The 12,900-nt window shown below is 38.2% G+C and overlaps 1 protein-coding gene across 2 annotated transcripts in view; it reads right to left on the reverse strand.

The window, feature by feature from the left end:
• Positions 1–2,631: 2,631 nt before the first annotated feature.
• Positions 2,632–12,900, reverse strand: part of LTA4H (leukotriene A4 hydrolase) — a 29,592-nt gene continuing 19,323 nt past the window's right edge. The window contains exons 10-19 of one of the 2 annotated variants that reach the window (XM_080659924.1): positions 12,185–12,255; positions 11,631–11,742; positions 10,934–11,078; positions 9,870–9,973; positions 9,395–9,465; positions 7,440–7,494; positions 6,424–6,519; positions 4,310–4,392; positions 3,552–3,656; positions 2,632–2,912 (exon numbers count right to left, since the gene is read on the reverse strand). In XM_080659924.1, coding sequence (XP_080516050.1) covers positions 2,795–2,912; positions 3,552–3,656; positions 4,310–4,392; positions 6,424–6,519; positions 7,440–7,494; positions 9,395–9,465; positions 9,870–9,973; positions 10,934–11,078; positions 11,631–11,742; positions 12,185–12,255 — 960 coding nt within the window. In that variant the 3' untranslated portion in view covers positions 2,632–2,794. The remainder of the gene's footprint in view (positions 2,913–3,551; positions 3,657–4,309; positions 4,393–6,423; positions 6,520–7,439; positions 7,495–9,394; positions 9,466–9,869; positions 9,974–10,933; positions 11,079–11,630; positions 11,743–12,184; positions 12,256–12,900) is intronic. The other variant, XM_080659925.1, reaches the window with a different exon arrangement.

Raw genomic sequence — 12,900 nt, forward strand, 5'->3', positions numbered from 1 at the left:
TTGAAATTTCTTTATAACATTAAACCTGTGCCTACCCTCTGAGTAAAACCCAACCTCTGGGTCACCACACAAACTGTGTTCACCCAGGTAAAGGCTCTGCTACAGAAAGTCCTGTGATGGTGCAGATGGTGGCACTGCCCTCCTACTTGCCCGCCCATTTTCCAAAACATTCACCAACGCCTCAAGGACCTTTTCAATATCCACCTCCCCTCATTCTCAGAGGAACACCTTACCTCCTACCTCTCAGAAAACAGAGGCCCTTTGACATGAAGTAGCTTAACTTTCTGCTCCCTTCCATTCACTCATCCAATAAGTATTTCTTGAGCACCTGTTATGTCCCAAGCACTGTGCTAGGTGCTGGGGATGAAATAAGTACAATGCATTCTCTGCCTTTGTGGTGCTTACTCTCTGGGGATGGATGCAGACATATAGGGAAGGCTGGTAAGTCCAACTATTCCCTGTGCTGAGAGAAAACCCAAACTGAGCCCAGCTTTTGAGTAACCCCAGGCCATACACAGGACATGTGAGGGAAGAAGGCTCCAGATGATACCAGCTATCAGCAAATTGCATCACACCCAGAGATCTGAGGCTCCCAGGCTCAGGCCCTAGACACAGTAGAGCAGAGATAAGCTATTTCCACTGGTTCTGTCCAAATTCATGACCCAAACACCCATAAATCTATACCCTTACTTGTGTTACTCGCTCCACCCGGAACACACCTCCAATAAGACCTTTCTTATTCCTTAAGACTCATTCATGCTTTCTCTTCTTCAGAAAGCATTCCCTAACCCCTTTCTCTGGGCTGCTTTAGCATACCTCTTCTTTAGCATTTTATAGAAATTACTTACCTTTGTTCATCCGGAAATTATGTGTATACACATCCTGGCACAAAGACACTGAGCAGATAGATGCTTATTAGCTGAGGTGAATATAGACTCCACTGAGCTGGCCCCAGGTAAATGTTTGTATGTTTGTTTTTAGCGCCCTCTACCTTCCTCATAGCACCCTTCCACACCACCCTTCAAGGTTCCCTTGTCACAATTCACTTTTAGTATCACTCATCAGTGATATTGAAAAGTGACATTAGCTTAGAATATGTGGTGAGCTTAGAGGGTCAGCGATGCCTTCAAAAGGATCATGTGGATTTACCAACGTCTAATCACTTAGAACATGATTATAGACAGGGGTCTGAGCTGAACTCTCTGCCCTGCTATTCCTGGCACGGAGTTTGAGAAACAGAATCACACTGCAGTGTACATCCATGTCCAGGGAGAGTGAAATCAGCAGACTCAGGATTACAGGCATGGACAGGAAGTTCTCTCTGATATCTGCCCCACCTTTGGGGTGTTTGCTCCTATCTATTTTGAGACTTGTGTCACTCCATCAGCACTTTTGGGGGTACTTAACAATAATATACCCCCACCCCCATTTATACTCAAAAACACCATTCCTCTTTGCTAGAGTTTATTTGGCCAGGAGTGGACCCAACCTGTGTCAGTCTCACTTCTGGAAATTTGGAATCAAGACAGTTTCTCCACATGGTAAGGTAAGATTTACAACAGTAAAGCTGGGGCAGCCAGACTATACAATGTGGACTAGAGAAACAGAAATGAGGCCGGAGTATTGATGGCTCTGCAGTCCTGGGTGCCAGGATCCTTCTGTCTGTCCACAGGTTCCGATAACCTCCCTCTACCTGTATCCTGAAAATAATCATCCTATTCCTTTCTGACCTGTAGTCATTTCGGTTGCTGTCAGTTACAATCAAAGAATCCTAACGAAATGATTCCCAAACTGTGTGCTGAGGCACCCTGGGGCACTATATGGCATACACAGGCATACTTTGTTACTCTCTTACTTGGATCAAGTTGTTGTACTGTTTTCAATATTTCTTTACGTGTGCTCTATGCTCTATGTGGGTGAAGAATGTTTGCTGACTGCTAAAGAGTTGAGGCAAGTTGAACAGACCATCAAGATTCTGATGGGAAATACTGGTGTTCGGGTGGTTACCAGACCCTAATGGACAGGAGAGCAGGGTGAGTCCAGTGGATCAGCAGGGGACCCAGGCGTGAGGAGCAGAGGGGTCCCCTAGAGTTGACACACTTTGATAAAGGAGTTCATCTTATATCCACCAGCTGGGTGATGAGCTAATCCCACAGAGTGTTCACGCTATAGTTACTTAAAAGGCAAAACCCTAATCCTGCTGAATTCTTGGTATGCAGCAGATTCAAATTACAGAACTTAAAATTTAACAGGTAAATATGTTGACACATTTTGTGACCATACTGGGAGGTCAAAGAGGAAAGGGACCTTGGGTGGAATCTAATCCTGTATTTTATGACCTATTCCAACCCATGACCTCTTTCTGATAGACATAAGCATCTCACAGACTAAAAGTGTTTGATATCATCCCTACTCTCTACTTGAAGAAATCTTTTGTCCAGCTTTTCTTTCTGTAATTTATATTGTGAGAACAATAGGTATTTTTTTATGTTACAAATAAAAATTATATAACAATAGTAAAAAAAAAAAGAGAAAAGAAATATGAAACTGAAATTTTTACATTTATAAATCAAAAGATTAAACTTATAGAAAATTCACTTTATAAAGAACATGCCATTGGGGATTTGGGGATAGAGGGGAAGGTAGCTCAGCTTTATTTATGAAAATCACTGACAAAACAATAAAAAGCCAAACATAAAAACATTTTTAGTTACAATATGAGCTGGAGTTTTATATTTCTTTATGAATTCAATTTAAAAAAGAGAAGCATTTGACATGAGCATCAGACAGGTCCTTAATCCACTTTTAAATCCTTGCCCACCAGCATGGCAGTCACAGGGTGCATACTTGCTTTGTGCTCTTGGTAGGTACGGATGGCTTGATCACGGGACTTGTCAAAGGCAGCCAGGTCCCTGCAAAAAAAAAAAAAAAAAAAAAAAAGAGAGAAGAAGAAGAAAGATAGCTAATTACTTATTTTGTTGTTTTGGCAAATTTTAAATAATCATAAATATTTGTCATGGTATCTTTTTTTCAGAATTCCTGCCAAATCCATAGTCAAAATAACTTTACTGAGATATTTATCAATGTATCTTGTAGTCAAGCATTCCTTTATGTCAACCAACTACTCTTTTACCTCACTGTAACATGTGAATTAAAAAAAATTTGACTTTACTTGCTCAATGCATCTTCAGACATTTTTCTTGACCATGCCTACTCACTAGTTATCTTCCACTTGCTTTTAAAGATCTTTCTGTGTCTATAAGATTACCTTTGATTTACTTACTTTTCATCACTGTCTAACCCCATTTGGCCCATAAGAGATAAATCATATATAATGCTTCTTAAAAAGTTAATGAAATTATCTCAAATTTTAAATATTTAGAAGTATCAGTTCCTATACAAAAATTCTATATCCTTTAACAAATATAAATATGTATTATTTTTAGATTGCATTTTACAAAGTATTTTAGCAACAACAAAAACATTGATTTAATATTTTTTTCTTCCCCAAACTTATATAAATTCAAAACATAATTTGATTTTGTTCTTACTTGAATAAGGGTCGTGTAAACTTCATTCTTCCTTGTTCAGTCACCATTTTTAGAGCCAAAGGAATTGCTTCCTCCCATTTCGATTGAATGCAGAGTCGCAACCATCTGAAAGTGGGATTTTAGTGGATATGGGGTAGGAAAGGAGGAGAAAGAGGCAGGATATGACAGGTATATATGAAAATAACTTTTGTAATGATAAATAATCCTATTATGGTTACACTGTACACCACTTTATATTATGTCTTTATTCTGAGAAGCTCAAATACTTACATATACAATTTAATAATTGAAGAAGAGAAGAGGAATTTGTTTTTTTTTAAAAGATCATACGTTTTAACAGGTCTGGAGTAAGTAGGTGCTCATGTACTTTATATATGCAATTTCTGAAGGAATTAAACTTTGGTTTAAGCCTCACACTACAAATTTAAATTAAGAAAGTTTAACCACATAACAGAACCAGAGATTTCTAACTATTCTCATTTCAGAGTTACTTTGGCTAGTTGTGGGAGAACGCCTATTTACCATTGAGTCCTCAATCCTAATCTTTTTTAAAGGCAAGAAAAGCTTCGAACAGAGCCTAATAAAAAGATTAATACTATCATCTTATAGAGATTGCAACTATTCCTTAAAAAACACTGTAATTATTTATATAGAAGCAATAAAATTGACAAGGATGTCTCAAGACTCTGCTTTCCCTTTCTCCACATTTAAAACTAGTTTTCTACTTTCTTCCACAGAGACAAGTTAAAATGATGTACCTGAATCGTATTTCAGAATTGTTAATGGCATTGAAGTTGTACACCTCTTGCATTCGCTTTATGTGCCCCAATGGAAGAGGTGCCTAAGAGCAAAATGAAAAAGTGTAACGTATCATTTCAACAGGATTCCTTGGAAGAAAGGAGCTGGAGAGAAATTCTTAGCCAGATTAAAATCCTAAATATTTTATAATATAAAAGTAAGTTAGATAAAAATAAAAGAAACAAATGCACACAAAAATAAATTTTGTGCAAACTTATTCTGGATAAGGATATTCTACCAGGAGCAAAGGGGTAATTTAATTTGTGAGGTTCACAGAGAATTAAATGAGGATTATGGCCCTCAGACTTTTTAGTATATATAAATATTAACTTTCAGATTCTTTCCAGAGTCTTTCAAGTTCTTCCTGATATATTTTAAATTTATTCCATTCTCCAGATTAAATCACAGTTTCTTTAATTTTTTCCTCATGAATTCCCCCCAGCTTTATCTTTGCATATTTCCTCTGAAATCTCTTTTAAATTATCTACAGCCCTACAAAAACAGCGGTGTTTAAACTTTCATATTACAGACTCCTTTCAGAATCTGATGAATCATATGGACTGGACCCTTTCTTTGTGGGAAAATAAAACACCAAACAAACAAACAAACAAACAAAAAAACCCACCACATTTACCATATAAACATAAACTTCTATATACAATTTCAGGGGTTCATAAACTTCCTGTGCCCATCTTAACCCATCTTAACAGAGAGGGTTTGTGTGACGAAAAGGAAGAGTTCAGTTTGGACAAGTGGAGTGTGAGGTGCCACTAGGTAGATGGTAATTCTCTTCTCCAGCCATGACCTCATCTTACAAAACTCACTCCACACTCACTAACCATCTCTGCTCTTACTGACTGCTAGATCCTTCCAAATTGTTTAGTCTCAACTAAATTCCTGGGCCGCTCTGGAAGGTCAGCCAGTGAAGATCACCCCTAGGCTCCCTACTCTCCCCCACGTTTGCTGTTCCTATTTCCCAGTCATCCCGTCACGTTTTCCTTCTTCCTGGTCCTAGGCCACATAGCGGTACTTACAGACATTTGTGAAATCATGATGGCTTGATGTACTAAAAACTGATTCTCTAAGGTCCCTGTTGCCTTGAAATCCCATTGCTCATTTTGCTCATTTCATAGGAAATTCCGTTCAAAGTCTCCTCCATCCCTCTCAAGGTCCTTAGACCTGAGAGCTCCCTTTATGTAATAGTAAAAACCCAGTTATTACCTCCCTCTCAAAATGTAGCATCTCCTCTCAGTGAAATATTGCTTTAATTACTTGGGTTTGAAACCTTCAAATCTGCATGGATTCTTCCCTGATAATCTCCAAATCTGGTCAGTCACAAAACCCTATGCTTTCATCCTGTGTGATGCCCCTTTCATCTGTCCTGTTCCTTCCCTTCCCACCTGCCCCTCCCTCACGCCTGGTCCTCCTTCGAGCCTCCCACCTAACGCCACCACCAGTGTTCCTCATGTCAACCCAGCCTTCCCATCACCAGCAGAGTAATTTCCATAACCGCCATTGCATCAAACGACTCTCCTCTTGAACATGTTAAATCCTTTCCTACTGACTAGCATAAAATCTAAAATTGTCAGCATTCAAGACTTACCCCATCAGACCCTACCAGCCTGTCTAGTGTTGCCTTCATTAACTCCTTAACCAGAGCTACGATTTACTCCTGCAGCATGGGGCATGCTCTATCACTTGCTGCTCCCTTGCACTTGACTTCTTCCCTCCCTGCTAACACTGCTCTGCTCAAAACAAGCCCCACTACTCCAGATCTTTCCTTGATTATGCCAGTGGGGAGTTCCTTCTTCCTAATCAACTTTTTCTCAAATGATACATAAAATATACACCTTTTATTGCTAAATTTTGCATGTGTGACCTTTCTTACTAGATTATAAACTTTTTGAGGACATGGTGTATTTCTTATGTATGTTTTTATATTCAGCACAATACTAAACATACTAGGCATTCAACAAATATTTTTGAGTGAATGAATTTTATAAATTTTTTTTTCTATTGGTTTCCACATGCCTTATGCCCATTCTAATTCCTAATGCTTTGAGCTGGTACTTACTTTCTGAAGCATCTGTGCTAAAAATTCATTCAACTGATGAGAAGAGAGATCTTTCAGGTCTGCTGAGTTGAATGAACTTAAATCATCTTCTTTGGCCTATAATAAATGTTACTTGGTTATTTCCATTTCCGTAAAATTTAGTATTTATTGGTTTATCTGACATAGAGGTAAAATTAAGAAGAAGACAGAAATATAAGAATATATAAAACTAAAAAATAAAGCCTTAGCTACTTTAATATTTCTGAGATTATATCACTATGACTTCTAAAGTCTATATTATTTTTAAAAATTAGACTGTTAGTAGTAAGAGTGGAGGAAACTTTTGACATCCTTTGTACCATTCATGTTACTCTGTCTTTTTAAAAAAATATATATTTTTATTGATTTCAGAGAGGAAGGGAGAGGGAGAGATAGATAGAAACATCAATGAGAGAGAATCATTGTTTGGCTGCCTACTGCATGCCCCCCACTGGGGATCAAGCCCACAACCCGGGCATGTGCCCTGACTAGAAATCGAAACGTGACCTCCTGGTTCATAGGTCGATGCTCAACCTATGAGCCACGCCGGCCCGGCTGATCTGTCTTTTATTACAGGGAACTCAGAGGGAAGAGAAAAAATTATTTTTCCTCCTCTGTAAGAATTATCTAAGATTTGTATTCACACTGGTTTCTCTAAGGGTTAGTTTCAGTATATACATGAAGAAGCTTCTCTTTATGGAGTTTCGAAGATGTGAACAGTGGTATCAACAGACCATAAGTGCCTCCACTCTTCCCTAACAGCATTAAACAGTACCCGAGATCATTTTAGATTTCGTTGGTATGTGTAATGGCTATATTTGAAGTAGTAGCTTACAAATGATTTATGAGGAAATGAGAAAATGCAGGTATTTTTGCGTACTTATTTTAAGAGCTGAAAAGAAGCAAGAAAAATCAGAACCCCTGACCCACCACCTTCATGTGTAGAGACATATTTGTACAACGCAATTAGGAGTCTAAAGCCACACAGTATTACTCACAGTAATCCATCTCTGACTTAAGGCAATACAAGCATTTGTCAGGGTCATATCATAACTGCAAAGATAAAAACATATTAGAGATTAAATTGAGAAAAATGCACATGCTTTTGCATAAATGCAATTTTGAGGTTATAGAAATACTTAAATTTCAAAGTTATTTTTAAATAAAGACAAAGATCTCCAGGGTGCCAGGAATAGGAAATCGTCTGCCTGACTTAAATATGACTGGCGTCATCCAGGAACTTGGAAATCCAAGTGGACACCAAATTAATGAAGCTCCCGATTACTCTTTGGAGAGAGTGCCAGCACATCTCAGCCAAGACTGTCACAAGCTTGGGAAGTAAATGCTGAAGGAGCTGGGGCTCAGCTGAGCATACTGAGTGTTTGCTGTACGGCAGGAGCAGTTCTGGGCACTCGGACAGCAGACAACAGAGTCCTTGCTCTCATGGATCTCACATTCTCTTGTTCCAACCACCGAACCATCCAATAAAACTGCAAGCACTTACATGACAGACACTGTTCTAATCAGTGGGGAAATACTGCTTGTCGCAAGAGACCCTTGGGAGACTCTGAAATCATGTGATGATAATTTCATTTCTCTCTTTTCAGAAAGAGGTGGAAATAGCAAACTCTGACCATTAAACCAAGCATGTTCCACTAAGATTTGTGTGTTCTCACCTTAGAAAACAAATATGTTTTACAACAATGGAAGAGACCGTGTAATGTGTGCAAAATTCTTGCAAAACATTGCCCTCTTCGTCTGTAAGTCATGCTTGCTTGCTGTGAAATGTTTCTATTAGAGAACAGAGGGGTACCTGCCTTAGGACCCACACGAAGTAAGTTTTGATTAGAAGTTACCGCTGAACCTGCTTCAGGAGAGTTTGTGTTCTAGGGTGAAGGCAGTGACCTTTGAGTCAGCTGCCAGTTTATCTTCACGAAGCAATCAGGCTGTGGACTTTAGGCAAACCCTTTGCTCTGTCCTCAAGACCAAAAGGGATCAGAGACCCTGGACTGCTCAGGCAGTAAATCACCTTCAACTAGAATATTACTTAGCACTGATTTAAGAAAAAACACACCAATAGAGAGGACAGTAAAAACCTTTGGCTGGTCTGTTTCTTGGTGCCCCTGAAATTTCCTTCTCATTGTAATGAAAAGAACTAGGTAGGGATTAGCTCAAGGAGGGAAGCAGCCCTTATTCATGGCAAGGTCCTATGAAAAGTAGTGAGCAAAACCAGGTATGTATGAGCCTGCTCTCACGGTGCTTCAATGTAGTAAAGGAGAAAGATGTTAATAATCACACAAGTAAATGTGGAATTACTCCTGTGGCAACAGCTATGAAGATGCAACACAAGAAATCCTCGCACTGAGATTGGAATTAACTGGGTAAGGAGTATTCCAGGTAACAGGAACAGCATTCCCGGCTAGAACATGCGCGAGTTTGCATCCTCGTGGAAGACCAGGATTCGGGTCCCTGATTGAGGAAGGTACTTAGTTTAAAAGTCTCTGTATTGGAGATGAGACAACCAGGGTTCGAATCTCAACTCCCATTTCTTATTTGTTGTGTAACCCTGGGCAAGACACTTTACCTAGCAAAACTTCATTTGCCTCCTCTGGAAATGGTAACTTATAGCACTGTTATCATGATTAACATAATACTTAAGTCATTTTTCTTATTGCAGATGTTTTTAAGGAAAGGGCAATATCTTTATCTATCATCATCCTTGTGCAAAAAGGAGGCACTAAATAATTACTTGCAATGAATTGAACTGATTTATATTTAAATATCACGGAGATTGTTCTTTTGACCTCAGGGTTAAGGTTCAAACACCTAAGAGCTCTGCTCTCATCACTAACTAGTAACAGCTTAAGGGAGGTACGAAACCCTTCCAGATAGTTTGAGGAGCTTCAGGATTTGGGAGAATGAGAAGGGAACCAGGAGCAGGGTAAGCACTGACGTGGGTTTCACAGGAGGCAGTCCGGGAGAGTAGAGCCAGGTGTTCCAGTCCACTTGATTGAGAATATCAACCTGTGAACAGTAAGAACACCCAGTTTTCTACAGAACAACTTTTTCTAAATCTAAATCTAAAATAGAATTTTAGGTACTGAAATCTGTGATTTATACTGACATGTCAAGACAATTTCTAAGTCTCTTTTCTAAAATAAATTCATGTTAATCATGCTCTGCTATATAAATATGAAAAGTACATACAAAAAAATTCTAAAACACTGTCACAGATGTCTCTGAAATAGGATAATTCTTCACATTAGTTCATGCTGTTCAGATCACATTTTAAATAGGAAAAAAATACCATAAAATATTGAGCTTTAAATCTTAGACCAATACTACTATTAAGTAATTCAAGTCAGCCTAGCAAACAGCTGTTAAAGACATATTGGGCATAAAAAGTAAGAGTGCTCTTAAAAACTAACCTTATCTTTAAAGTGACAATACAGGAAGTCCTTCCAGTCATCAGTGGTTATGCTCTGGTAGGAATATTTCTCAACATAAGCCTTCAGGAATCCTAGGAAAACCTCTAAGAGTTAAAAAAAAAAAAAGGTCTATTAATGGAAAGGTAATTATTTAACATTTTTTTCTGGTGCTTGGCATTGTACTGTTAATCACAGAGAACATTCAGAGAAGAATGAATGCTCAAAAAAGGTGGTAGGACTTAAGTTGGGACTTGAAAAATATATGTAACTTGACTGAAGGGAGAAGAGAAATCCTAATTATAGGTAAAGGGATCACACAATGAAGACACTGAAAAGTGAAATACACAGCACAAGTTCTAAAGGCAATGACTCAATTAGGAGAGAAATATCGGACGGGCAGAATGGGCCTACAGGAGGAAGGGCTGTCAAAGTCCTTCAACAAAGGAGAATACCTACACGCCCAGCCATGGGGAAGTTACATAAACTCAGCACATCCACACTATGTAATACTAGGACGGCATTAAAAAGTGTAAGATAGATTTGTATGTTCTGACATGGGAGGATATGTGTGAAATAATGAATTGAAGAAATTAGAATAAGTACGTAGTATGATTCCTTTTCTGTAATCAAAACAATTATATATATATTTATCTGCCTATTTGTTCATTTACACTTCGAAAAACATCTGCAGCCATCCACACCAAACCACTAACAGTGGTTATCCCTGGGGAGTGGAAAGGGTCACTGAGCAACTCTCACTTTTTACTCTTATAAACTTCTATACCACACACATTTTTTTCAATGAATATGTATTATTTTCCTAATTTGTAAAATACTGATGAGTTGGTGTGTGTGCTTTTTTAAGTCAAGCAGCACAATTTTGAACTTGGTGATTCAAGGTTTTAAATAAAGAAGTAACATTAGAAAATGATACAGATTTCTTCAGCAACTACATACTGAAGGAACTGGAAGAATAAAATGGAGCAAGAATAACAGTTCAAAATTCTTCCTTGTTCTTCATGTTACCCCCCAAAAAATAATTTCAGAAAATGCCAATGACTTGCCTGGTCCTCCAAGAAGTTGCTCAAGGTAAAAGAGTAAAGCAAAGCCCTTCTCATAGGGAACTGAAGAATATGCGATATCAGGGTCTACATTCGCCAGATCAACCACAAGTTTGGTGAAAGGATGTGTATCTCCAAAAGTCTTTATCTGCAAGACACAAAGTTGGATGAATGTTCAAATATGAAGACTAGTTACCACCATGCAAACTAATGAGGAAGTATTACTTCCCTCAGCGGCACATTTTAGGGGAGTCTAGAACATACACAACTCAGAGATTAGAAACTGTAGGATATGTTAGCATAAATTTCTGGAAGTCTATTAATGGAATGGCTACTTATGTAATGTTCCATGGTATTCTTGCCCCGTAATAAGATTTATTCTATGTAAAAGACTAGAAAAGTTTCAATGCCTGGCCAGCAAATTCAGGTTTCAGCAGATAGCACTTTAAGATGAAAAATATACCAAATAAAATTCAAACACAGTAACTGACTATTTTACTTGCAAAGACCCAAGGAGATTCTACTGGTCATGAACATTTTTAGGGCAGAATCCAACAGAATATTATACCAGCATCCGCTAGATTTTCCACCCTGTGAAAATGATTTTTTTGTTGCTACTTAGGAAAGGTGTTTTTCAAACCTAAATTTTGAACACCTATACAATTTTGCATGACTGCTTTTAAAAGTATGACTCATTTACCGAATTCTGTAGCTCTCCCCATCCTCCCAGAGCATGAAAATGTCTGAACTTTTCACCAAACAACCGTCCGCAAATGTGGCGTTCCAAGTACACCGTGTGTCCTTCATTTAACCTGAAAAAAAATTTTTTTAAAGAAAAAAATACTGACACATCTGAGAGGAAAAGGCATTACAATCAACAAGGTATTTTCTTTTTGGCTTTTCTACAAAGTAAAGCAATTGTAAAGCATGACCACTCGTGTCTAGGCGGCTGCCTGGGGTGCTTCCCTGCATCCAATCAAGAACAATGGGAAGCCTGGCCAAGCAGAGGGCAGCAGGGAAAATTAGGCCATGGTTCTGGTTTTATGTGTCCTAAACTGGGACTATCCCAGGAACTAAATAATAAGCATAAACTGAATACCTCTACCTAACACTGTGACAAGTGTTACAGAATTTTAAAAAAAATCTGTGTACCAAAGAGGTGATATCAAAGACAAACAAGATATACACACAAAACAATTCAGAGTGGTGGGAGGCAGGAAAAAAAATTAAGAACCAATAAAAAATAAATCTTACCAAAAGTGATCCCAAGTTTTGTTGGTCACTAGATTTCCTGTCCAACTATGAGATATTTCATGTGCAATAACCTAAAGGAAACAATGGATGCAATTAGTAGTAAAATTGATTACCTTATTCTAAAATAACTCATTATGTAAATGTAAACATTCTAGTTCTTACAATTCTAAGTTCATTTTTTTTTAAGATTTAGCTGAGGTTCACATTATTACTCAGTTCATAAAAAATATAATTTAGCAAAATTAGGAACAAAAACTCATTTAGAAAATACTAAATTAAATGGATACATCACTTCATTAAAAAATATTTAATGAACATATGAAGAGATAAAACCATAAAATGTTCTTAAATCTGTTAAGGATTTAAGAATGCTTAATGAGGCGGCATAAACACCTAAACTGCTGCCTCGCACAACAATTTCAAAACTACAACTAAAAGACAAAACGGACATCATCCAGAACCACAGGAAAGCTAGCCGAGTGGAAATTCTACAACTAGAAGGAAAGAGAAAAGCACACTGAGACTCAGAGGACCTGCAAAAGGCTGAGGTAGGAAGACGTGAGCGCGGAGAGGACTGGCGGCTGAGTGTGCAGCTGGCTTTCCCAAGCGGGAGGGAGACGGAAGCCCCCGACTGCGCTGAACTCCAGTTCCGGGCAAGACTCTGAGAACCCAGACTCATTTAGGGGGAATCTGGATTGTCAGGAAAAGAGAAAAGC

This window comes from Plecotus auritus (genome assembly GCF_963455305.1).
Source record: "Plecotus auritus genome assembly, chromosome: 3".
Classification (NCBI taxonomy): Eukaryota; Metazoa; Chordata; class Mammalia; order Chiroptera; family Vespertilionidae; genus Plecotus; species Plecotus auritus.